Below are 27,394 nucleotides of genomic sequence, written 5' to 3'. Positions count from 1 at the left end.
GATTATTTCTAATGGCCACGATTTATTCTGCTGCGATAATCCCCCTCGAGCAGCGAAGGACACAGCAAAATAGGTTGCAGGATATCAGCTGATTTGGCATAAGTCTGTATTCATGAGATTAATGGGGCTACATTAAAATTAACAGCTTGTGAAGAGATGGGTTCTTGATCTCTAGCACACGTCATTCGACCTCTCTTCTCTCTTTGCCCCACCACCCTCTCCCAACCAAAGGCCAGCCAGAGGGACGGCCTCACTCGAAGAGTCCGGTCACCTGCCAGAATCAAAGCACAGCCGGTACACTGTGATCACACAGAAGCAAACGTCTTACACAGGAAGAATATAGGAAGTGCTCTCACAGAGCAATTAGCTGGAACTAGGCCTTGATCGGCCCGCCCATGTAAAATGGCGGCGCGCTGCTGGTTGCGGGCAGTGATTGGCTGTGCGCCCACCCGCGCCCGCTCCCCCCAGCCCGCCCGATGGGGAGAAAATTCTCCCGTAGGAGAAGGAGTGGTGATCTTATTGAAACATATAAGATTCTGAGTGAATCTTGAAAGGATGTTTCCCCTTGTGGGAAATTCTAGAACCAGGGAACACAGTTTAAAAATTAGGGACCTTCTGTTTAAGACTGAGATGAGGAGAATTTTTTTTTCTTCTCAGGGGGTTGTTAATCTGTGGAATTCTCTTCCCCCGGCAGCAGTGGCAGCTTGGTCACTGAATATATTCAAGGCTCAGTTGGATCGGTTTTTGATTGATATGGGGGCCAATGGTTACAGGGGAGGGTGGGGCAGACAGGAAAGTGAGGTTGAGGCCACAATCAGATCAGCCATGATCTTACTGAATGACAGAGCAGGCTCAAGAAGCCGAATAGCTTACTCCTGTTCCTAATTCTTGTGTTCTTATGAATATATTCTATTTTATAAGGCCCATGCAATGCATAATGCATTATTCTTCTGTTAAAGTAGAGCTGTGTCTCTTTAAGGTCACAAGGTTGGACTTTAATAAGTAAATAAAGCCCTAAATATTCCAAGCTGAACACTTCTGATGAGAAAACCTTGCAGATTAGAAGGCGCTTGGCAGGTTGGGGATGGTGCCTAGAAGCAATATCATATTTTCAGATTACTTTGCAATATCTGGAGTATGATAGTACCATCCGTATACACCCGCATACTGTTTTTCTTTAACAGGTTAAGTCATTTTGGCTCACCTTGGAGGGAAACCAAATGGTACTGAAATTTTGACAATACATAAACATTTTGGAATCTGGTTGAATCAACTCTTTGAAGACAGAAAGGAAGAATTCCTGCCTTACAGCTCCCCAATCCATGCCTGGTTCTCCATCAAATTTCACCTAAAGAAATAAAAACAAATGCAAATATTTGTGCAGAAACACAGTTGCACTTTTGTTTTCTGAAATTTGTTTTTAACTGTCAATACAAGAGATATACATCACGTAGGAATTGCATGATGAAAAAAGACCCAGGACTATCAAGTTTGGCTTTTCCCATTCTGGTAGTGGCAGGATACAATGATAGTAGAGCTGTTGATTAACCATGGCAATCAATCTCTATCTATTGGTCTACAACAGACCCAGACATGAGGTGAGGAAAACCCCATGTTTGAAGAGCTTTGGGAAGCATTGTTGCAAATCATCTGTCCCTCCTATGCACTCTACACTTCCCACATGTCATGTCTCAAAATATTTGTGCACCATTTCCCAAAAGAAATTTATGAAAATAAACTCTTCCACTGCTTCTTTAGGCAGCCTGTTGCATAGATTGACCATTCACTCACTGAAATGCAGTTTCCATAGGTTAGTTTTGTATTTATCTATCCTTCCCCTGACCCCATCCCTCCCTTTTCGGGCTCCACTGCTTTGGGCAAGACAAAATAACTTGTTCCCTTGCTGCCCAACTTCCTCCCCCCCCCCGCAAACCCCACTCCTTTATTCTGGTTGCAATATTTGATACCCTCTTAATAGAACGGGACACAGCATTGTAAATATGGTTACACTAATGACTTTATACGTGTACTGTTCAGTGATCCTGCACTCACAGTGGGAATTCTTGCTTGGTGGAAGTGTGGTTTGGTTGTGACCCTATCTCTTAAGTTCAGTACCGGCAAGAAAGAAGCTCCCCATTATGAGTACAGATTATTGACTCAATAAGCATTAGGGGTAAATTAAGGATTTTAATTTAAATTAATTCTCAGGATATGACTGTGTCAAGGTCAGCAATCATTACCTAAAAATCCTCCTGACATAATCACTATATGCAATTGCTTGCCATAGTTTAATTTCCCCTTCCCATTGCCCTCGAAAATTGGTGGTGGACTTTCCTTCTGGAACCATTGGCGATGTTTTTTCAGACAATTGAGTGATCAGTTAATAGTGAGTCATGTTGGTGTTGGACTGAAGTCACAATTCGGCTAGACTGGTTAAGGACAGCAGGTTTCCTTATAGGACATTGTTGAACCAGTTGGGTTTTTACAACAATCCAACAGCTTCAAAGTCACTTTTTACTGCTACCAGTTTCTAAATGTTTCGAACAATTGAAATTCTCAAACCACCATTCTTGGGATTATGATTCCAGTAATGTCACCACTACACTATCGTACCTCAAAGAGTTGAATCCATTCATAACAATAGAGTGCTGAAGAGAATTTCTTTTTACCTTCAGTTCCTTCCTCAGGTCGACCTCATCCACATCTTTCAACTTTTTAAAAGTATCGGAAACTAAGTCTTGGCGTTTAACCTTCAAGTTGAACGTTGGATACTTGGGAGGTTCAGGGTTTCCCATGAGGACGTTGGCGTGTGTGAAATTCACTGCTTCCACGAAGGCTTTCTAACCAATAAAAATTGGAAAAAGAACAAGACACTACACACCAATGTCATGTTGAAGGAAACATTTAAACGATAAACCTAGGCTATTTGTGAAACATAGCTGAGTCCCACTTGTGGGGAGTCCAAAACTAAGGGCCATAATCATAAAAGAGTCGCCAATAAATTGAATATGGAATTCAGGAGAAACTTCATTATCGGAGAGCGGTGACAATGTGAATCGGCTTCACATGCAGTGGTTGTTGCAAATAGCAATGATGCATTTTTGGGAAAGCTGGATAAATATGTGAGGGAGAAAGGGGTGGAAAGATACGTGATTGGGGAGTAATCTCATGAGGAAAGGTTGGACAGGTTGGGCCTCCATCCATTGGAGTTTAGAAGATTGAGAGGTGATCTTATTGAAACACATAAGATCCTGATGGGACTTGACAAGGTGGATGCTGAAAGGATGTTTCCCCTTATGAGACTAGAACAAGGGGACACAGTTTAAAAATAAAGGGCTTCCCATTTAAGATAGCGATGTGGAGAATTTTTTTCTCTCAGAGGGTCATGTGTCTGGAACTCTCTTTCCCAGAGCTTGGTGGAGGCTGGGTCAATGAATATTTTTTAAGGCAAAGGTAAATAAATTCTTGACCAACAGGGGAGTCAAAGGGTCTAGGGGATAAGCAGGAAAGTGGAGTTGAAGCCACAATCAGATCAGCCATGATCTTACCAAATGACGGAGCGGGCTCAAGGAGCGGAATGGCCTATTTGTTCGTATGAGGGAGGAGGCTCGTGTGAAGCATAAAAACCGGCACGAACTTGTCGGGCTGTTTCCAAGCTGCAAATTCTATGTAATATCTACAACCCTCTGTGCTCCAGAAGCTGCTCAGTCCATTGCATGGTTTCATCAGGGTCCAAATGCGCCAGGACGGTGTTGCATCCTATGCATGTTGCAGCCCTGTGTTTGTCCAGCCACAGCAAAGCGGGAGAAGAGAAATTTGCATCTGATTTTCCTCTCAGACTGCTCACAGCAGTGCCTAGGAGATTAATTGTTAATTGTTGCTGCACATTTCAGTGGCTAGGCTGAAGGTCACTCGTGGTGATCTGGGTGCAACGTGTTAACTCTCTCGGCTGGGCAGTGATGCATGACTTACAGAGGTTAGTGAAACCGAGGGAGCAGAGAAATGGACTTTGATACAACAACAAATTGCATTTAAATAGCATTTTTAACTCGATAAAATGCCATAAAGCACTTCACAGGAATGGCAGACAAAATTTGAAACAGTCACATGAGCTATTAGGCCGGATGACCAAAAACGTCAAAGAGGCAGGTTCTAAGGAGAATTTTAAAGGAGCACAGAAGAGCAGTGAGGTTTACAGTCACATTATAATTATTGATTTTGTCCTGTATTCATAAAATTCTTTACATGTTTCTTCAAAACTGAGTCCACGTGAAGTATCTGAATCTTGGCACGTAAGTTAAGGATAAATGGAAAACAGCAAAACATCGATTGAAGCTTCTTCTTTTCCAACTCATCAGGCTGTAGGACAAGAAAAACATAAAATGTATGATGGTTTCATTCACAAACAAAGATTTTGCAGAAGCCAGGTATGTTTTGGTGGACAACATAGGGGAGAAACTGGTTCTCATTGGTCCCAATTTCCCGGCTAAAAAGGAGGACAAGAAAGGACAAGCTTCAGGACACCATGTCCAGTGTTCCAAGAGTGTCTGAAATATGCCTGATCCCCAAAAATTGGTTGGATGATATTCACTTGTCCCTGGCCACCACCTAAAAGTGAATGTAGGTGCCTTGAATATGTTACTGTAGGGTGTACATTTGTGGACCTTTCTATAATATTCAGTGGCTCAGTTTTGAATGACCCACACGCCTTGAGATTCTGGCACATGCTGGAAGTGCCCTAACTATTTCTAACCTGAGGATACCCATGAGTGTGTGATTGTTGGTTCTGAGAGTTGACAACTGGTCAATGGCTTAGTTGTTTGGTGCGACTATATGAGTGACATCACTAAAAGGTACCTACCATATCATGGCTTTAGTTTACCTAGGACCAAGATATTACGTTCCTGATTAGTGCTTGCTATCTAAAAATAATTTTGTGATGTAGTTTCAGTTCCACAAGCATCTCTGCTTAGTGAAAGTCAGTAGGAGAAAGTTTGTGAAGCATTGTCTGCAGTTTGGATCCAGTAATAAAGGTGTGCAATTTGCAAAGAATAAAGACAATGGGCTAGAAATTCATCTCAGGCAGTGGCACAAAGTGGGTGGTATCAGCCTGTTCCATGCAACCTAATGTTTAGTTCTACTGACTGCAATGCTGTGTAGCGGGCAGCTGATCTGATACTGCCCGCTTTGCACCACTGTCCGAGACAAGTTTCCAGCCCCAGAGTCTCAGTATTCCATGCTTTCCAGATAAAAAGTAAGGAATTTGACTCAAAAGTGATTCATAGAATTTTACAGTACATTCCGCCCATCGTGCCTGTCCAGACTCTCTGTTTCACAATGCCCTGCCCTTTGCTCATATCTATTTGAATTTACCTTTTCCAAATATATATCTATTTGTCTTTTATAAGCTATTATGGATGTGCCCTAGCAATGCTCAATGTTACAAAACTCTCTCAAACTCCCTTTGCTGTTATATGATCTTAAGCTTATGTTGTCTGGCTTTAAAGTCACTGAGCAGTGGAAATAGTTTTACCAACTTTTCCTAATTAAAATAAAAGCAAAAAGGTCTGAAGAAGAGTCATATTGGACTTGAAATGGTAAAACTCTGGTTCTTTCTCCACAGAAGCTGCCAGACCTGCTGAAATTTCCAGCATTTTCTGTTTATATTCCTAATTAAAATCTCTATTAGATCTCTTCTTAACTTTAAAACTTTAAAATCCCACCCCACCCACCATCTCACCCCATGCCAATTCACCCCTCTGCCATCTCACCACATGCCAATTCACCCCTCTGCCATCTCACCACATGCCAATTCACCCCTCTGCCATCTCAACCCATGCCACCTCACCCCCTCATCCTCAACCACCACCCCCCACCATCTCCGCTCCCCACCCTCAGCTCCCCATCGCCTCTGCCCCTCCGCTACATTGTGCCCTCTAATCTGTTTCCTTGCACTCAGTGCCACTGGTCTTCCATGCCTCTCCCCATATCCATCTTCAAAACTCACTGTTGTTTCTGCCCTTCCCATCACCTCCATTAACTTATCCCCTACCCCTGCTGCAAGGATGTTGTTGGAGACTTACCATTACCTGCTGAGATGCTCTAAATATAATGAGGTCGTGACCAATATTAAACAGGAGAACTTCATCGATGTAGAATTTGTTTTGTGGAATACTGTGAGGTGCTTTGATATTTGCCTGAGATAAAATACATGAAGAACCAACCTTAACGTCAATGCTCAAAATCAAAAATATGGAAAACGGTAGAAAATGGTACAAGTGCTTTGTTTAAAGTTGGCTTTTCTAATACTTACATGGTACACCAGTTCTAGAACGTGCAGGATCACCCTCAAAACCTTTTCCAGTGTATTAATTATAGGATAGAATAGGAGTTCATTATGTGAGGCATAGAGGCTTGTAAGCACTAATATCGTTCCAGTCCTAAACATCCGGACAAGATTGTTCAAATACGATGACTTCAATGTTGACCAGCACTTTACTAGTTATCAAGAACACACCATGTTATCAACTTTGCAATTCACTGCACCATGAGTAATAAAACAGTAATGTAAAACATGCATAGAAAATACTGTTAGTGATATTAAAGGATACGCACACCTTTGTATAACATGCCTGTCTGAGTTTGCACCTGGAGTTTTGTGTAATCACCATAATTAACTTAGACTAAAGGTTTGGTGCAATTGCTTTTGAGATTTGTGGGCCGGCAGGGGTGTTGTATCAATACAAATCAAATTAAAACTGACATAATCAGAGACAAACATGGTCCCCACTGTTTCAGACAATTGCAGATCCCTACTTCACTTTAAGGGTCAATTAATTAGAATCATAGAATGACTACTGAACAGAAGGAGGCCATTTGGCCTGTTCTGTCTGTGCCAGCTCTCTGTAAGAGCTTGTCAGCTAACTCTACTCTCGTGCCTTTTCCCTGTAGCTCTGAAAATATTGTCTCTTCAGGTGCGTATCCAGTTCCTTTCTAAAGCCACGTTTGAACCTGCCAGCACCACACTCTCAGGCTGTGCATGCCATGTCCCAACCATGCGCTGAGTTAAAAAGTTTTTCCTCAAGTTGCCTGTGGTTCTCTCCCAATTGTTGTCCTCTGCAGTATTTAATTGTTACCCTTCCTTTACATTTTCTCCAAACTTGCTTCAATTTTTGCCACTGAATACAGGCACAAGAGCTACATTGTGGATTGCTCCCTCTTACCCAGAGTGCTTTTTGAAGCATCATCTAGCCTCTCAATGGCTCCTGCACAGAGAATAACCATTTGTTCCATGTTCTCTTCTTGATGCATTACAGAGCACTCCGGCAGAATCAGGTAAATCATCAATGCTTCTTTGTCATGACGCAAAAACTTAAGATTTGGGATTAAATTTGACGCCAGGCTCCAAGTTATCTGTAAAACAAATACATTTATTGAAATTGTGGGCCAATATATAACTAGTTCATTCCTTTCATTTGATAAACAGGCATCACAGAGTTCAAAAAACGCAATTATAAAGAGCTTTAAGGCATCCTGAGCATGTGAACAGCGCCATATAAATAGCAATTAAAACTTGCATTTAATATGGTTTTAATGCAGTAAAATGTTCCAAAGCACTTCACAGGAGCATTAAGAAACAATATTTAACATTGAGTCTCATAAGGCAATTTTAGGGCAAATGACTCAAAGCTTGGTCAGTGAGGCAAGTTTTAAGGAGTGTCTTAAAGGAGGAAAGAGGGGTAGAGGCAGAGGGGTTTAGGGCCTTAATAGCTGAAGGCACGGCCACCAATAGTGTAGCTATTGAGATTGTGGGGTTCACAAGACACCAGAATTGGAGGAACGCATATATCTCAGAGGGTTGTAGGGCTGGAGGAAGTAACAGAGAAAGGGAAGGCAAGGACTTAAAAACAAGGATGGTGGTGGAGGGAGCTGGTTGTGAGGTATATCTGTGTGTCATCACTGTACACATGGGGCCTGCTGTTGTGTTATAGGGTGTGATGTTGCTGAGGAGCAGCATATGGATGAGAAATAGAAAGTGGGGCCAAGGATAGGTCCTTGGGGAACACTAAAGGTAACAGTCCAGGAGTGGGAAAAGAAGCCATAGCAGGTGATTCCCTGGCTACAACTGGATAGATTAAAAATGGAGCCAAGCAAATAAAGCTCTATCCTGCTGGATGATGGAGAAGAGATGTTGGAGGAGGATGATGTGGTCACTGGGGTAAAAAGCTGCAGACAGATCATGAAGAATGAAAAAGGATAATTCACGATTGTCACTGTCACATAGGATGTTACTTGTGACTTTGATAAGAGCTGATTCAGTACTGTGGTAGTGAACTGCAGAGGCTGAATCGCCCCTGTTGGCCGAGACATAAACTAAAGCGGGGTGACGTCAGACGTGCATCCCGATATCACCGCGCGTCATTTAGATTTTCAGTTCACCCGCCGAACTGTCAAAGGCCTGTTAAGTCCATTAATTAGCTAATTAAGCCTATTGAGAAAGCTGCCCGTCCAACCTTAAGGTCGGCGGGGGGCAAGCGAAGAGCCCAGGCGGCCTTCGCATTCTTCATGGAGCCTCATCCACGGGTGGGATGAGGTTTCATGAAGGGTTTATAAATTTTTTCATTGAAGTTCAGTGACATGTCCCAGCTCGTGTGTCACAGGAGGTGACAAGTCTTAAATTTTTGTTTCTTTATTAAAATTTTTAAAACTTAACATTTATCTCTCTGGGGCCTTAATTGGCCCGCCCACAAAAAATGGCTGCGCGGGCACGATCGGGGGTGCCGATCGGGTCCACGCCCACGCCCAAACCACACAACCTCCCCGACGGTGAGAAGGAGGTGGGGGAGTGGGGGGTATTTCTCCCCCCAGGGATTCAAACATAGGGCAGTGTTTTCCTCTCGTCGGGCGGGCAAAAAGGCCAAGCGGCCTTTGCATTTTTTTAAGAAACCTCATCCACAGGCGGGATGACGTTTCCAGCAGGAATTAAAAATAAAATAAAAAGGCCGAAATCTCATTTATAACATGTCCCTGATCACGTGACTAGAGTCACATGAGCGGGGACATGTTTTTAACCTTTACCAATTCCTTTCTCGTGTTTTTAAAAATCTGCAGCTCCATGCCTTCAGGGAGCTTTCAGTGCGACGCACCCCCACACCCACGCAAACGTCCAAGCTAGCCCTCCTCCCGCACCCCCCACCCCCACCCCGGTGGCACTCTGCGTGGCGATTCCCACTGGCTGGCTATTAATCGTCTAGCCAGCGTGAAATTGCGGTCGGGGCCTGATCACGGGCGGCTGTCAGTTTCATTACCGCTCCCAGGCCCACCCAACAAGGTAACAATCCTGCCCACAGAGTTCCAGGAAAAAATGGGCTGGGATTTGAGAGGTGACAGTACTTTTAAGGGCTTTGGAGAAGATGGGAATGGTAATTTGCAAGGACGTTGCGGGCAAGTGTGGAACTTTCTGAAGGGTGGTGGAGACAAGTTGAAGAGGAAGGGGGGACAGTAACTGAGGAAAGAGAGCCATTTACAACTGCTAACATGGTGGTCAGGAGGGAGGTTGGTGGTCAGTAGTCCAGCGGGAATAGCGTTGAGAGGGCAGAAGGTGCATCTCACGGACAAGATAAGCTTGGAGTGAACACGATTTGTTCAAGTTTACGTCCTCTCTTTCCATTAAAAGGGATACCGGGTGTTGTCTCTCCACCTCAATATTTAGAGTATTAGACTGTTCCATCTGGCTTTATAACTCCAATTTTAATCATTTCAATTAGTGCGAAAATTAACAAAACTAAACAGTATAAAATGGATATGCATTTTACACACTAACGGATCTCCAGTATTCACAAGGTGAAAGCAGGACACATTTGGACATCCCAAAGAAACAGTGCAAATATTTACCATTCTTACAATCCAGTCCTCTGTGGTAAGCTTCCCAAATAAGTCTCTTGCTGCTTCCACATCAACACTGAAAAAGGTGCTTCCTGCTTTATACTGGTCTCCATCACTGTAGGGCAAACATCAAAACTTTTAATACAACCGTACACTAAACATCCGTAAGACAAAGACCCTCTACCAACATGCCCCCTCCACACCACACTGCCCCCCCCCCAGTTAGCAAAATCCACAACGAGGCCTTGGACAATGTGGAGCACTCTCCATACCTTGGAAGCCTCTGTCAACAAGGGCAGACATCGACGATGAGGTTCAACACCGCCTTCAGTGAGCCAGAGCAGCCTTCAGCCGCCTGATAAAGAGAGTGTTCGAAGACCAGGACCTCAAACCCAACACCAAGCTCAAAGTCTACAGAGCAGCAGTGATACCCGCCCTCCTATATGGCTAAGAGATGTGGATTATTTACACCAGGCACCTCAAAACTCTGGAGAAGTACCACCAGCGCTGCCTCTGCCAGATCCTGCAAATCCATTGGCAGGATAGGCGCACCAACGTCAGTGTTCTCGCTCAGGCTGAAATCCCCAGCATCTGAGCATTGATCACGCTCGATCAGCTCCGCTGGGCGGGCCACATCAACTGCATGCCTGACACGAAACTCTCGAAACAAGCGCTCTACTCAGAGCTTCATCACGACAAGCGAGCCCCAGGAGGGCAGAGGAACCACCTCAAGGACACCCTCAAAGCCTCCTTGAAAAAGTGCAACATCCCCACCGAGACCTGGGAATCCCTGGCCCAAGACAACCCGAAGTGGAGGGAAAGCATCTGGTAAGGAGTTGAACACCTCGAGTCTCATCGCCCAGGGCTAGCTGAAGCCAAGCACCGACAGCGAAAGGAGCGCGTGGCAGCCCGGGCACCCCACCCACCTGTTCCCCCTACCACCGTCTGCCCCCACCCGTGACAGAGACTGTAGGTCACGCATTGGACTCTTCAGTCACCGGAGAACTCGTTCTTAGTGTGGAAGCAAGTCATCCTCGACCACGAGGGACACCCTAAGAAGACCACACTTCATACGACAGCCTCACTGGCTGTAAAGAATTTTGGAATGTCCTGAGTTTGTGAAAGGCAGCAGTGTGTGAATACAAGTGTTTTTCACACTTCAAATTCCAACTATAATAAATCGCTTGCACTTCAGATTGACATAATTGTTTAGCTTCTTCTCCCACTCACCTTTTCCTCAGAAAACTTCCGGTAAGGCAGGATGCGGAGGAAAAGACTAAAGCGATTTCACTTTGACATGAAAAACAAAAGGTGTTAACAGTCAGTAAGGGTATTGTTCATTTAAGACATTGATATCTATTAACAAGTCACTAACAAAAAAAAATCACAAAATAATTCTAACATGAAAAAATAATTGAGACTTTGTAGATGGTTCAACGTCTCCTGAATAAAACAATTCAGTGAAGGGGACATTTAATCAATTATTTTCTCATTAAGTCCTTTCCTTCTCTAGTGTATTTATTAGGTTACTACCTTTCAATGGCACCGTGTCCCTTTATTACCCAACTGATACACCCAGATGCCACCGCTGTTTGGTAGCTGACTATTATGTGGCACAAGAGAGAGTCTTTAATGTTCTTCCTTATTGGCAAAGTAACACCTTTGGCGGTACCACCAAAACAGTGAACTCATCACATGGGGCATCACAAGCAGAAAGGTGCGTACCCAGTTGTTATGATCCAGAATGCGTTACCTGAAAGGGCTGTGCAAGCAGATTCAACAGTAATTGTCAAATTGAATATAGACTTGAAAAGGAAAAAAAAACTGCAGAGGCATGGGGAAAGAGTGACGGCAATGGAACTAATTGGATAGCTCTTTCGAAAGAGCTGGCACAGGCTCAATGGGCTGAATGGCCTTCTTTGTGCGCTTTATAGTATTCCATGGCATAGGTGGCTTGTTGTCTAACAGGCCATGCAACTAAAGTAGTCCACTGCTGTGAGTTCACGGAGCATCACAAATACCGGTGTTTCTAGCCCCGATCTGAGTGAAAATGTATCTTTAAAAAATATTTAGAAGAGACACCATAGAACCGATATGAACAGTGCTGACTTTTCTGCCTCTTGTCTTTCTCTGCTGAAATTGGTTGTGTTGATCCATTTGTCGACGATGGTTTTATCCATGGTGAGAATCTGCTGTGTGCTGTCTCTGAGGCGGAAGTCAGCTGCAGGAATTGGAAGCTGCAAAAGCAAGTCAGGGAATTAAACGGCGAACCTAGAGATTTGTATAGCAATAGCAATTTAATCCAAGGTAACCTGTGTGACCTTAGTTAAAAATATACAATATATATGTAACAGTGAGCCATTGTAGAATGCATCCCAGGAATGAGGCCTGCAGTGCTAGAGATACTGATAAGAGACGTGATGAGTTCAGCATCCAGTGGCATAACATTGAATATTCTGTTTAAATCACGAGTGTGATAACACATGGGCACATGAATGAACTTTAATACAATATCAACTGGTATTTTACCCACCCTATCATAAATGCAGAGGGCACTTTTGTACATCCAAGGATAGGAATTGTGCTTGATCACGTCATTATATATATTCTTAATACACTCAAAATATATTGGGGAGGAGGATTTCATGCCAGCATATTGAACATTTACATAATAATAGATAATGGTGATTTCTAGAATCCACGTGAGCAGGTTTTCCACATTGGATTTGGGAACAGTTTGCATTGGGCTATACACCTTGACCATGGCTGTTTTTGCCTAAATGTCTAGGAGTTAGCTATACCAGCACAGAATCTGACCACCATCTGAAGCCTATACAGTGACATCCAACAGTTCACCTGCATTCCTGCAAGCGTGTGAGCAAATGGACATCTATCATGCTGCTAGGTTGGATGGGAATGATCTTAACGTGTGATGTTCTGTTAAGATATAAGCTTGCCAGGGATTGTAGCTGTGAGTTGCAGCTTGAATTTGTGCCTTCCTGAAGGATCATGAGTTGGGTTGGGATTTTCAGCACTGCTGTAGCGAAGTGAAGAGCTGCAGCAATTTATATGGCAAGTGGCTAAAGCGTGCGCAACCTGCTTTGCTCTTAGTTGTGTGGTAACTTCTTTTTGTTCTTCCATGATTAGGTTTCCATGTTAACAAAAGTTATGCATCAGACCATAACGATCTTGGAGACACTTGTCAGGACTTTCTCATGAGATACCTTGATCTGTCAGGACATTTGAAGCATTATTTCAAAATGCCAATTGGGTGTTTTGTAACAATCCTGGTGGCTACCTAGGCTTTGGATTAGTGCTCTGCTTCTGTTTGTGGCTGGAAAAGCGCCTTCACCTCCAAATAAGCTGAGTGCAGCCTTGAAATTGAGGCATTTTGACTGCACCCTAGAAACAGGGCATTCTTATTGCCCATCCCTAATTGCCCTTCAGAAGGTGATGGTGTGCTGCCTTCTGGAACCGATGCAGTCCATGTGTTGTAGGAACACTCGCAATGCTGTTGGAAAGGGAGTTCCAGCAATTTGACTCAACAACAGTGAAGGAACGACGATATAGTTCCAAATCAGGATGGCGTGTCTCTTGGAGGGGAACTAGCAGGTGAGGGTGTTACCATGCTCCCGTTAGATGGTAGAGGTCGCAGGTTTGGAAGGTGCTGTTGAAGGAGCCTTGGTGAGTTGCTGCAGTGCATCTTGTAGTTGGTACACACTGCGGCCACTGCGCATCAGTGGTGGAGGGAGTGAATATTTAAGGGGGGTGCCTATCAAGCCGGCTGCTTTGTCCTGGATGGTGTCAAGCTTCTTGAATGTTGTTAGAGCCACACTCATCCAGGCAAGTGGAGGTAATGGAAGTGGAGGTCATGGAAGTGGAGGAATGATATTGTATCCTGTAAACCCACATGATCATCAGCAATTATCCCTGGTGTGGAAGTAATTCAGCAATACAGCACACTGATCACTTGTCTCACGCAGTTTTTTCATCAGGAAAGAAGCTATAACTTTACTTAAAATTAATACAATTTGTAGTTCAGGCTGAACTATAGTTTGTTGGCATTGTGTTTTCCTGCTGATTCAGTAAGATCAATATACACAGGAAGATACAAAGGAAGATGATTGTGGTTGTTGGAGGTCAATCATCTCAGCTCCAGGACATCACTGCAGGAGTTCCTCAGGGTAGGGTCCTCGGCCCAACCATCTTCAGCTGCTTCATCAATGACCTTCCTTCCATCATAAGGTCAGAAATGGGGGTGTTCGCTGATGATTGCATAACGTTCAGCACCATTAGCGACTCCTCAGATACTGAAGCAGTCGATGTCCAAATGCAACAAGATCCAGACAATATTCAGACTTGGGCTCACAAGTGGCAAGTAACACTCTTGCCACACAAGTGTCAGGCAATGACCATCTCCAACAAGAGAGAATCCAACCATCGCCCCTTGATGTTCAATGGCATTATCATCACTGAATCCCACACTATCAACATCCTGGGGGTAACCATTGACCAGAAACTGAACTGGACTAACCATATAAATACCATGGCTATAAGAGCTGGTCAGAGGCTAGGAATCATGCGACAAGTAACTCACCTTCTGACTTCCCAAAGCCTGTCCACGATCTACAAGGCACAAGTCAGGAGTGTGATGGAATATTCTCCACTTGCCTGGATGAGTGTAGCTTCCACAACATTCAAGAAGCTTGACATTGTCCAGGACAAAGCAGCCCACTCGATTGGCACCACATCCACAAACATTCACTCCTTCCACCACCGACACACAGTAGCAGCAGCATGTACCATCTACAAGACACACTGCAGGATTTCACCAAGGCTCCTTAGACAGCACCTTCCAAACCCAAGACCACTACCATCTAGAAGGATAAGGGCAGCAGATACATGGGAACACCACCACCCTCCAAGCCACTCACCATCCTGACTTGGAAATATATCGCCGTTCCTTCACTGTCACTGGGTCAAAATCCTGGAACTCCCTTCCTAACAGCACTGTGGGTGTACCGACACCACATAGACTGCACATAGACTGCAGCAGTTCAAGGAGGCAGGTTATCACCATCTTCTCAAGGGCAACTAGGGATGGGTAATAAATGCTGGCTCGGCCAGCGAAGCCCACATCCCGTGAATGAATAAAAAAGACATCCTGTACCATATCTGGTGCATACACCATTGGTTGACAGGTCCACTGCTGGCCCAAGACTAATATTTCATACATAATTCCAGCTTTGTGAAACTGGGCCTTGGCAATGTCCATTGACGTCCGTGAACTTACATAGATGCAGTGTGGGAAGTAGCATAGTGCTCTTCCCCTGCCCTATCTCCCTTTCTCAGGGATTCCCTCACTGCTAGTCCCCCTGATGACTAAGTGGGCAAATGTATCAGCTGAGCCAATTGTTGACACAAACAATTCAGGAAGATCCCAGGAACAATGCTGTGTTTGTGAATAGTTAAACTCAGCCAGGGCAGCAGGAGATGTGGACTGGGCAGATGTCCATTGGCCTTGTGGACTAGGCAGGGGGAAAATTGGCTGGGATTTCCACTCGTGATCACTATCCATTGGGCCCAGCTGCAAAGTAGCCATGTGCAGACTTTGGCCGACAACAGGATCGGGAAGTGATGCACTAAGTAATTGAATAACATGCTCCCAATTACCCCCTCAGAACACACATCAGGAACGGATATTCGAGAAAGGCAACGTGAGGATGCCTCTTGCCTGTACAGCCTGTGGAGCCACATTGCCGACATAAGTAAATGCCTTCAGGGAGAAGGAGGAAAGAAACTAAAGGCTTGCATTTATATAGCACCTTTCACAACCTCAGGTTATCCCATACAGCTAACGAAAGTGAAGTGTGGTCGCTCTTGTAATGGCAGCCCAGAACCAGCAAAGTGATAATGACCAGATAATCTGTTTTTTGTGATGTTGATTAAAGGATAAATATTGACTAGGACACCAGGGATAACTCCCATGCTCTTCATCAAATAGTGCCAGGGAATCTTTTACATCCATCTAAGAGGCCTGATGAGGTTTTACTGTCTCACTTGAAAGAAAATCAGGGATGTCAACAAAAATGAAAGAAACAAATGCTTGACTTAAATTTATGGCCATTGCTTCATGTTGAAGGAGGACAATATCCCTAAGATATTGTCAAGTTATATAAGAAAGTTAACCCAGACAGGGTTCATGTCTTATAGTTTGAGCACTAAAGTACAAGGTCATTTTGTATTAATATCTAACCAAGTGGACAGCTAGTGAGCTTACCTGAGTCTGAATGAAGTTAGCATTTGCTCCTGCAAAAATCTTGTGAATTTTGGCATTTTGTGACTCTGCAACAAAGAGACGCTTTGGTAAAACAAGATCTGATCGGACACTCCCTGACTATAGCAAAACAAATCGGCAAATATTCCAGAAAGCTTGATCACACCAGTAACCCTGATGGATGGAAGCAGATAGTTCTGTCTCAATAAACATTTAAGAGAAAATAATGACTTCCTAGAGTATATTAGTTCCGATGAGGGGCGGAAGTCCCACTCAACCCTCGTTAATGAACCCCGCAGCGCTTTATTGCTTCAGGGCTGATCTGAGTGGAGCCGGTTGGCTTCATGCTGACATGGTTTTGGGGGTGGGGCGTGGGGAGGCTGCATGCCATCTGCTCCCCCTCCCCCCTCAATATTCCACCCTGCATTTGGGCATCACTATTCTTCCTTGAGGCGGCAGCTTGATGTGATTTTTCTATCATAAAACTACCAGTGACATTGGTGTGCCCACTGCTGCAGGCTTCTATTGCTAGATGGAGCTAGTCAGCTCCAGGAGCGGCAAATCCCCCTAGCTACATCTATAACAGCACAAATGCAGTTAGGACATTGGGCCTTGTCCTGAATTTGCATAAACAATGTCACGGGATGATCAGCCAATGATGAATAATTGGAGGAATGCAGACAGGATGCAGGAAGGTAGGGGAAAATCCTAAGAGATGGTTGAAAATCGGATAGTAGCAATACTAGACCAGCATCTTCACAGAATCACAGAATTTTAGCGGCACTAGGAGGCCATTCAGCCCATTGTGTCTGCACCGGCTCTCCAAATGAGCATTGTGACTTAGTGCCATTGCCCTGCCTTTTCCCCGTACCCTTGCACATATTTTCCATTCAAATAATCATCTAATGATCTCTTGGATGCCTTGATTGAACCTGCCTCTATCACACTTCCAGACAGCTCATTCCAGACTCGAACCACTCGCTGTGTGAAAAAGTTTTTTCTCACACCACATTTGCTTCTTTTAAATCACTTTAATCCTGTGCCCTCTCATTCTTGATCCTTTTACAAGTGGGAACAGCTTCTCCCTATCTACTCTGTCCAGCCCCCTCATGATTTTGAACATCTCTATCAAATCTCCTCTTAGCCTTCTTCTCTCCAAGGAGAACACTCCCAACCTCTCCAATCTATCCTCATAGCTGAAGTTTCTCATCCCTGGAACCATTCTTAGAACCATAGAACCATAGAAAAGGTACAGCACAGAAGGAGGCCATTCAGCCCATCTTGTCCATGCCAGCCCGAGGACACCAAGGTGCCCTTTCTAATCCCACCTTCCTGCTCCCAGCCCAATTCTTGTAACCCTCTTCTGCACTCTCTCCGATGTGTTCACATCCTTCCTGTAATGTGGTGCCCAGAACTGTACACAATACTTCAGCTACAGTCTAACAAGTGTCTCCTTGCTCTTGTATTCTATGCCCCTATTAATAAAGCCCAGGATACTATATGCTTTATTAACTGCCCTCTACACCTGTCCTGCCACCTTCAATGATTTATGCACATATGCACCCAGGTCTTTCTGCTCCTGCACCCCCTTCAAAATTTCACCCCTTATTTTATATTGTCTGTCCATATTCTTCCTACCAAGATGCATCATCTCACACTTCTCCGCATTGAACTTCACCTGCAACCTATCTGCCCACTCCACCAACTTGTCTATGTCCCTTTGAAGTTCTACACTGTCCTCCTCGCAGTTTACAACACTCTCAATTTTCGTATCATCTGCAAACTTTGAAATTGTCCCCTGCACACCAAGATCTAGATCATTAATATGTATCAGGAACAGCAAGGGTCCCAATACTGACCCATGGGGAACTCCACTACAAACTTTCCTCCAGCTCGAAAATTATCCATTGACCATTACTCTCTGCTTCCTATTTTTCAGCCAATTTTGTATCCACGTTGCTACTGTTCCTTTTATTCCATGAGCAATAACTTTTCTCACAAGTCTGTTGTGTGGCACTGTATCAAGTGCCTTCACTGGTTTCTGGCCAGAAAACTCCTGCTGATTTAAAATCATTTTCACCTTCAACAGTGTAAAGAAGGAAAGACGGACTTGCATTTATATAACGGATGTCTCAAAGCACTTTGCAGCTAATGAAGTGCTTTTTTGAGGTGTAGTTACTGTTTACAAAGTAGGAAATGTGACAGCTAATTTGCACTCAGCAAACTCCCACAAACAGCAATGTGATAATGACCAGCTAACTGGTTTTTTTGTGATGTTGATCAATGGATGGATATTAACAAGGAGACCAGGGATACCTCACTTTCTCTTCATCAAAATAGTGCTGTGGGATCTTTTACTTCCGCCTGAGCAGGTATATGGGGGCCTCAGTTTAACATCCCATCCAATAGTCCAAGCTCCCTCAGTACTGTACTGGAGTATCAGCCTTGATTTTTGCACATAAGCCCTGGAGTGGGACTTGTACCAAGATCCTTATGATTCAGAGATAAGTGTGCTACCAACGGAAGCATAGTTAAATAGCATACAGAAAGAGCCAAATGAAATAGTGATTACATTCAGCAAGAATGAGTATATGTTGCCGATTTGGTTAAAGCAGCATTTGTAATCAAGCTAGAAGTGTAGCCTTGAATGAACTGCTGCAGTTCAATTACCTGCATGAATGTGGTTGCTTGTTGAATCTTCCTCCAACTTCCCACGGACAGCAAAGCCAAATGAAACCACCAGATCAGAGGATGGGATGTAGGCGAGGGTGTGATAGCTAAACAATAGAAGTCGGTAAACAAAATCAGCTTGTTTGTGTCGCACAGTCAGCACTGTTGCTTTCTGCCTTGTGTTTATATGGCAGATGTGGGTGTTAGTGTCAAAAAGCCAACTAACTGATGACTGAATGTTGAGAATAACTATATGCCACAATGATTTACATGTCATTGGCTTGTATTTAAAGGATGTATTTAAATCATGAAGTATTGTTTGGTAACGGTATTCCAAAGAATCTTCTTAACTGTTTACAGCTGAAAAACAGAAACAACATAGTCTCTGTTGAATTGGTATCAGTAGGCTACAGGAGATCAATAGACTAGGAAGGATTACTCGTGGCAACCAATCCATTGCAATCTCTCTTTTATTGCATCTGTGACTGCTGGTGAGAAAGTCAATAGGCAGAATTTCTTCAGTAATTTTAATGTAGCAAAATGCCCCAAGCCATGTAGCCAAAAATTGACATCGAGCTGAAGAAGGAGCCTGCTCACAGAGGTAGGTTTTAAAAGGCATCCTAAAGGAGGTTTAAGGGAAGGAGTTCCAGAGCTTAGGGCCTCAATTGGCCGAAGGCACAGCTGCCAATGATGAGGCAAATGGAGAGTGGGATGCACAAGACCAGAGCTGGAGGAAAGCAGTGTTCTCGGAGGGATGTTAGGGCTGAAGGAAGTAGCAGAGACAGGGAAGAACAAGGGCATGGAGGAATCTGAACATAACGGCGAGAACTTATAAGTGCAGACATTAGTAGACTGGGAACCAATGTAGGTCATTGAGCATAGGGGGTGATGGGCGAATGGGATTGAGGTTAGGATGAGTTTGGATGAACTGAAGTTTATAAAGGTTGAAAAGTGGGAGACCAGCCAGAAAAGCATTGGAATAGTAGAGTCTGGAGCTGAGAAAGCAAAGGCCTTTCTTTTCAGGTTTCCACAAACTATCGTGTTTAAGATGAAAGCAGTAAGAAGACTGTTCTATCTTTAAAAAAGAACAATGACCTTGCAGGCATCAAGGTAGGGAGGATTAGCGTTAAGTAACAGGGTCCAATCTATCCCATTATCACAAGCGCAGAGTAATAGCATTAAACACTTGGAGATAAAGTACACTTGTAATGAGAATGTGATCTATTCGTTAGGGCTCCCTCTGCTGGGACATAATAATAACCTTCAACCACAGCTTCAAAAAACCATAGATAAACACAAAAAGCTAAAAGCTACTGCGGATGCTGGAAATCCAAAACAAAAATAGAATTAAGGGTCGTGAAGGCTCGAAACGTTAACTGATTTCTTCTCCACCGATGCTGCCAGACCTGCTGAGTTTTTCGAGGTAATTCTGTTTTTGTATCAAAAAACCATGCCTATTGCTCAAATGTACCATTTCCAATTCCCACAATAGTCATCCTTGAGACCTCTTCAATTGAGAGAGCCAATTAAAGACGATTTGTTCAACAGGCCAATAGAAATTGCCTGGGATTACACAGATTCCACATCAAAGAAAGAGGTAATTCAACCTCTCATGATTTTGTCACTGTTTGCACTCCACAAAAGCCTCCTCCTATTCTGTTAACTCTTCCCTCTATTCCTTTCACGCTTATTCAATGGGGGGCTATGATGGAATGGTGGTAGTATCACTGGGCTAGCAATCCAGAGGCTAATAGAAAATAGGAGCAGGAGTAGGCCATTCAGCCCTTTGAGCCTGCTCCACTATTCAATATGATCATGGCTGATCCTCTATCTCAACGCCATACTCCCACTCTCTCCCCGTACCCCTTAATGCCTTTAGTGTCCAGAAATCTATCTATTTCCTTCTTAAATATATTCAGTGACTTGGCTTCCACAGCCTCTAAGTGAAGAAGTTACTCCTGATCTCAGACCTAAATGGTCTACCCCATATCCTGAGACTGTGACCCTCCCTTGTTCTAGCCAGAGGAAATATCATCCCTGCATCCAGTCTGTCCCTCCCTGTCAGAATTTTATATGGTTCTAATGCTCTAGTGGAATTTAAATTCAATTAATAAACGTGGAATATCAAGCTAGCTTCAGCAATGGTGACCAGGACAATTGTCATAAAAATCCTAATGTCCTGTTTGAGAGGGAAATCTACCATCTGCACTTGGCCTGGCCTATGTGTGACTCCAGATCTACAGCAATGCCCATGTCCCTTGAAAGAATAAAAAAGAAATGCAGGTACCAACCCTCCCATTAAATGTTCGATGCTATTTGCTTCAACCACTCTGTGTTGCAGGGGGTGTTCACAATCTCATACTCTCTACATAAAGAATTTCCTCCTAAGTTTTGTTACTGTTGTGAGACAGCCTTTTGGTAAAGCTGAGTTATTTAGAAATCTCAAAGTGAAACTTTAAACAACTGTCATAATCTACATTTTTAAGTGGTATGTTTGAGATGCAACTCTAAATTCAGGAATCAGACCACCAGTTCTCCAGAGATTTTATATTAAACTAAATTAAACATTTTATTAATTTATACATGTTAAATACATGTACATGGCTACCAATTACTACTATCATAACTTTTAACAAATTCCTAAACTAATCTCCATTAAGACAACAGCAATCCATAGACATAACCAGACACCAGGCAAAGCATTTTCGCTTTATGAATTCAAAATTAGGCTCCTTTCACTTTGGTACCTGTGGAAGCAGTTGTAGGCTTACAGCTACTTTGATCTTACATTGCCTCTGCCCCGCATACACAAAACTGCTCAAGTTATACCTAGCACAGCTCATTGAATGTAAATTCTCATTGTATCACCAGCCTCTTCTAACAATAAAATCCCTTTCATAGTGCCAATTTTATTAGCACCATAAACATATTGCTTGGTCTCTGCTCGCTAGGTGCCAGATTTCACTCGCCTTCTTGAATGCCCTATTCAAAAAATGCAAATGCACTCTACCTCTCTTACATCTCAAAACTAGTACACGTCAAAGCACCCAGGCTAGCTGGCTTTAATCCAATTAAGACACACCCACAGACTAAATCTCTATTTTAAAAGAAAAATATTTTCCAATAAAATTATATACATTAATAACTTCATGACAGTTACTTACTATACATAAATATGGGATAAACTGTCCAAAGCTAACTCAGGGGAGTTGAGGATTATCAGGTCAGCCATGAGCTCATTGAATGGTGGAGCAAACTCAATGGGCCGAATGGCCTACTTCTGCTCCTACGTCTTATGGTCTTATGGTCTTATAGTGGACAATATTCAGGAGAATGTCGCCTAGATCCCAATGCTGGAGGCACAATACAGTAAATCCAAGTCAGCCAAGGAATTTTTAAAGAGTTATTTTTAAAACATTGTATTGCACAGCGTTTTGAATGTGCTAGTCACCTCATGAGAGTGGGCTGGAAGTAAAGCCCGCTTTGAGGAGCAGAGCAGACTGACTGTGCTTCAAGCTCCTGTGCCACTCACCTGCCACAGGCTATCTGCGAAACCTCGCCCTCAATCTGCTCCACCTTTTGAAAGGTGCTCACATTGGTTGTCGTGCTCAGTCCCAGTTGCCCAGCCCTGCCATCTCCGCACGTGAACACTCTTCCATCCTGCAACAAAGGGACAAAACATTGAAATTAGAGCTAGCCATTAGAGCTAACCATTCTGGCTAAAATGAGGAAGCTCTTCTTCACACAAAGGGAAGTGGAAATCTGGAATCTCCTTTCAACACCAGACGCCCACCCCACCCCAGTTTGGGACATGACGAGCACTGGTTCTAAATGCGAGTTCTTTATCCCCTACTTCGTTTTGGCCTTAAAAAATGTATACCACACTCTCCATCTGCAAACATAGCAGTGTGCATCCGGGGAAGTGCATTGCACTCCACATTAGGATACTGCCCCTTTCACGGGGACTGGACTCAATGTTCTATCACTCACAAAATTATATTGCCAGTACCGCAGCACTGCACAGCACTGGGCTTAAAGGCATCCCGCATCTGTTGCTATAACAACTGGACTTTTCCACTGCACAAATAAATAGTCAACAACACAATGCCTGCAAAGGCATTGGAGAAACAGCAGAAAAGATTCGTGAAAATGGTTTCAGGGCTGAGGAATTTCAGTTACGAAGATAGATTGGAGAAATTGGGGCTGTTTCCATGGAGAAATAAAGGCTGAGATGTGATTTGGTGGGAGGTATTCTAAATCATGAAGGGTCTGCACACAGTAGATAGGGAGAAACTATTCCCACTTGTGAAAGGATCAAGAACGAGAGGGCACAGATTTAAAGTAATTTGCAAATGAAGCAAAAGCGATATGGGAAAAAGCTTTCACACAACGCATGGTTAAGGCCTAGAATGCACTACTTGAGACTGTAGTGGAGGCAGGTTCAATCAAGCCATTTAAAAGGGAGTGCCTATTTATTTATTTAAAGAGGAAAGATGTGCAGAGTGATGGGCAGATGGCGGGAGAATGGCACTAAGTCCATTGCTCGTTCGGAGAGCCAGTGGAGACATGATGGGCCAAATGGCCTCCTCCTGCGCTGTAACAATTCTGTGATTCTGAACAATATTTACATTTACAGTATGCATTTAAAATAGAAAAACATCCCAAGGCTCTTGATGGAGACCGGTGACAGCTCAGGGATAGAGTTGTTCTTTAACTTTAAACACAGAGAGTAAATATACTCCTTAGACCTTCATCAAGGCACAGGAGTCTAAACATTTTATTATCCATTCAATATGCAATATGAAGCACAGTGGGGATTAACAGGTTAGATATGACAGACAAATGGCAAGAGAAGCAAGACAGGAGTTTTCCTCTTCAGTGACAATGGCGTGTTTAAGGGTGGCAGAGTGAGACTTTCAACAGCGCAACTGATCCAGACACCAACCTCAGCAAGTTTTCCTGATCAAGGCTTGCCACATGTGAACGTTTGCACGTGTACTTATGAGCCCCCCTGTGGTCATGATTGGGAACGCAGCGGAGGAAATAGTTCCTGCTGCATGACCCCAAGAAGCAACCAGCCTCTCCAACTATTGCCATCTGACTGACTCCATGCTCAAAGGGACATGGAAACGACAGTGTTGGAATATGTCTCCCTTCAGATGAATAGTTCTACCGTGGCCAATTAACTTTTCCTGCCACCACATAACACTTTCCTCTTCCACACAACTGATACCAACACTGGACCACTACAGATGGAGGGGAATGGTGGTGTAGTGGTATTATCACTGGCGTTATAAACCTAGGTTGATGCTCTGGGGACATCCTTGGTAGCTGGCAGAATTTGAGTTTGCTTAATAAACCTGAGCTTTTAAAGCTTGTCTCAGTAATAGTGGCCATAGCAGCTGTTGTTAAAAACTCATCCGATTCAAAAGGAAATCCTCTGTCCTTAGCCGGTCTGACCTACATGTGATTCCAGACCCGCAGCAATGTGGTGGACTTTTAATTAGCCTTGCAAGCTGCTCAGTTCAATGGGTAACAAGTGTTGGCCTTGCCAGTGATACCCACACCCATGAAAGAATAAAATGAAAACACTTTGAGTTTAACTGAAGTACTTTTCTGACATATCAATTGGCAACAACTGCCCCAACGACCCTTCTTTAATGTATCTCCTAAAATAAATTGGTATTCACTTCGCTTCGTAATATTGAACTAGTCAGCCACTATTGAGAAGTCAATTGGCCAAAAGAATACCTTTGTTAGTACAGCAGTATGTTGACTTCCACAAGAGATGTATGTGACATTGAGCTTCTTCATTTGGATCACATGGCATGGACTGACTTTACCTATTGAGAGAACAACCTGCTTTAATAGTGGAAATTTCTGCTTGGCATGTAGTATTTTTACCATCAGTAGGTGGGAAAACCTTGGTACTCTACAATCACAACACTAGTGCCACACTCCCTACCAAACAGAAGGGAAGTAAGGAGATAAAGTTTAAGGACCATACTTTCATGATAAATTTTTTTCACATTTTTTTCAATGCGATAATCACAATTTCCCTGCATAGTGGGGAGGACAGGAAACCAGTTAATTATTACTCATTATCACTAGAGTCCCTTTCACAATTCTGAAACAACTAAATTGTCTCTTTACCGGTATCTATAGCGAATAATTCATTTGTCATGCCATGAATTGTGCAGTAGTGAACTATAGTGGGAGGAGATGGCTTTTCATCAAATTTGTGAAGGTGATAATAGATGGAGCATTAACAAAAATAAATAAAAATTAATTTATCAGGGATCCCGCTCTGTCCAGGAACTACATAGGAGCAACACACTGCAGTTATCCAGGCCCAGGATTGGGTGAAACTAGTAATCTAAGTGCCCAGGCTAATGCTCTGGGGACACAGGGGCATCTCCCAACATGGTAGCTGGTGGAATTTAAATTCAATCAATTATTAAGAAAAAACTGGAATAAAAGTAATAGTGACCATAAAACCGTTATTGATTGTTGTAAAAACCTATCTGGCCCTTTAGGAAAGGAAATCTTGCTTGGTCTGGCCTACACATCAATGTGGTTGACTCTTAACTGCCCCTCAAAGGGCAGTTAGGGATGGGCAACAAATGCTGGCTTTGCCAGTGATGCCCACATCCCATGAAAGGATATATAGGAAAAACCTTCTGGATTTCTATGAACTTTATTTCCTCTGCGTGACCAAGGTTCATAGTGCCTGCCAACAGTGGACAAAAAGCCCAATCCCATTCATCCTGCTCATATTTCCACAGGCATCTGAATAACCTCGAGAGGGAAATACATGCCAACATGTCCTTACCCTTTGTGTCCTTGAGCCCCAGCTGTCCATGATTGTTTCTTCCCCAACTGAACACTGCCCCTGCGAAAGACAGGGCAAAGCTGTGCCTCCCTCCTGCAGCAATCTGAGCCACTGGAATCCCAGTCATGGATATCACACGATTGGGTTGTAGCTGGCTGTAAACACCTTCACCAAGTCCTAGTTGCCCGTAACTATTCTGTCCCCAGGAGTAGATTGCACCATCTAAAGAGAATGAACAAATATTTTAATTAGACAGTCTAACAATAGGCATGACATTGAAAGCTTCATTTAATAAGTAATAACATGTTACCTTTAGAGAGAGCCAGTGAGTGGTAACGGCCGCATGTAACCTGCACTATCGGAACTCTGGATAGCTCAACCCTCCTGCAAATGAAATAAAAGTATTTTTTCAACTCTCCCATCAAAGTATATGAAGGATGCACGATAGGTGACATTGTTATGGGGCCAGTGTTAGTGCCATAATCAGTTTCCTTTCTATTGAGCACACTTCCCGCTGTTGCCATTCATGAAGGTTAGTGCACAAAGGAGTGGGATGCCAAGGGGAAAGCCACCAACAATCTCTGCCGGTAGCTTCAACACTTTACAAGCTTCTCGCCCTCTGAGAAACCCACAGTAATATATTGTTATTCCAATTCTGACTACTTAATAACACTAAATTGAGCCTTGTTAATGGTTAACATCCAACGGTCCTGTTTTTCTATCGGCACCCCAGACATGAGGTGAGGAAAACCCCAACGTTGGAAAGCTTTGGAAACCATAGGTACAAAGTCACCTGTTCCTCCAAAGCAGATTATACTTGTCACCTATTATGCCTCTAATTATTCATATGTTGTAAATACGTGTTGCCTTCTGACAGAAATCTATCTAATTTGCATTTGAATGAATTAATTCAAATTTGCCATCTGCCTAGGCAGCCTGTTCCATCAACTGACCACTCACTCACTGAAATGGACTTGATTTTAACCCTGTGTATGTGGGTTTTGGGTGAGCTGAAATTGGGCCCGGATTAATTCTGAATTTACAGGCACAGCAAGTAATCAAGGCTGCAAAAGGAATGCTGACCTTTATTGCAAGGAGGTTGGATTATAAAAGTAGGGACATCTTGATGCAACTGTACAGGGCATTGGTGAGACCACACCTATACTACTGTGTATATTTTAGCTTCCTAATTTAAAGAGGGATATAGTTGTATTGGAAGTAGTCCAGAGTAGGTTCACTGGGCTAATTCCTGGAGTGAAGGCATTGCCTTATGAGGGAAGGCTGGACAGGTTGGGCCTATACTCATTGGAGTTTAGAAGAACAAGAGGTGATCTTATTGAAAAATATAAGATTCGGAGGAGCTCAGCGGGGTAGATGCTGAGAGGATGTTTCCCCTTGTGGGGGAGTTTAGAACTAGGACGCACCGTTTAAAATTAAGGGGTCTCCCATTTAAGACAGAGAATGAGGAGGAATTTCTTCTCCCAAAGGGCTGTTAGTCTTTGGAATTCTCTCCCCCAGAGAGTAGTAGAGGCAGGGTCATTGAATATATTCAAGGTTGAGGTGGATAAATTTTTGATCGACAAAGGTTTTTTGCGGGGGGGCAAGCAAGGAAGTGGAATTAAGGCATGATCTTACTGAATGGCGGAGCAGGCTTATGGTCGAACGGCCTACTCCTGCTCCTATTTTTTATGACCTTATGACCTCACGGTCGCGTACAAATGCAGGCCAGG

At 43.5% G+C, this 27,394-nt stretch overlaps 1 protein-coding gene across 1 annotated transcript in view; it reads right to left on the bottom strand.

Annotated features, from left to right (window-relative positions):
- Positions 1-27,394, bottom strand: part of LOC144668301 (putative E3 ubiquitin-protein ligase HERC6) — a 49,962-nt gene that overhangs the window by 15,307 nt on the left and 7,261 nt on the right. Inside the window, exons 3-17 of the mRNA XM_078530199.1 lie at positions 25,975-26,048; positions 25,665-25,886; positions 24,584-24,675; positions 22,365-22,492; positions 18,833-18,939; positions 16,166-16,230; positions 11,995-12,122; positions 11,116-11,175; positions 9,895-10,000; positions 7,224-7,413; positions 6,314-6,498; positions 6,084-6,197; positions 4,246-4,359; positions 2,670-2,840; positions 1,205-1,348 (exon numbers count right to left, since the gene is read on the bottom strand). Coding sequence (XP_078386325.1) covers positions 1,205-1,348; positions 2,670-2,840; positions 4,246-4,359; positions 6,084-6,197; positions 6,314-6,498; positions 7,224-7,413; positions 9,895-10,000; positions 11,116-11,175; positions 11,995-12,122; positions 16,166-16,230; positions 18,833-18,939; positions 22,365-22,492; positions 24,584-24,675; positions 25,665-25,886; positions 25,975-26,048 — 1,900 coding nt within the window. The remainder of the gene's footprint in view (positions 1-1,204; positions 1,349-2,669; positions 2,841-4,245; positions 4,360-6,083; positions 6,198-6,313; positions 6,499-7,223; positions 7,414-9,894; positions 10,001-11,115; positions 11,176-11,994; positions 12,123-16,165; positions 16,231-18,832; positions 18,940-22,364; positions 22,493-24,583; positions 24,676-25,664; positions 25,887-25,974; positions 26,049-27,394) is intronic.

Source organism: Cetorhinus maximus, chromosome 1, assembly GCF_964194155.1.
Source record: "Cetorhinus maximus chromosome 1, sCetMax3.hap1.1, whole genome shotgun sequence".
NCBI lineage: Eukaryota > Metazoa > Chordata > Chondrichthyes > Lamniformes > Cetorhinidae > Cetorhinus > Cetorhinus maximus.
The sequence above is the reverse complement of the archived record's forward strand: the minus strand, read 5'-3'. Positions and strand labels throughout refer to the sequence as shown.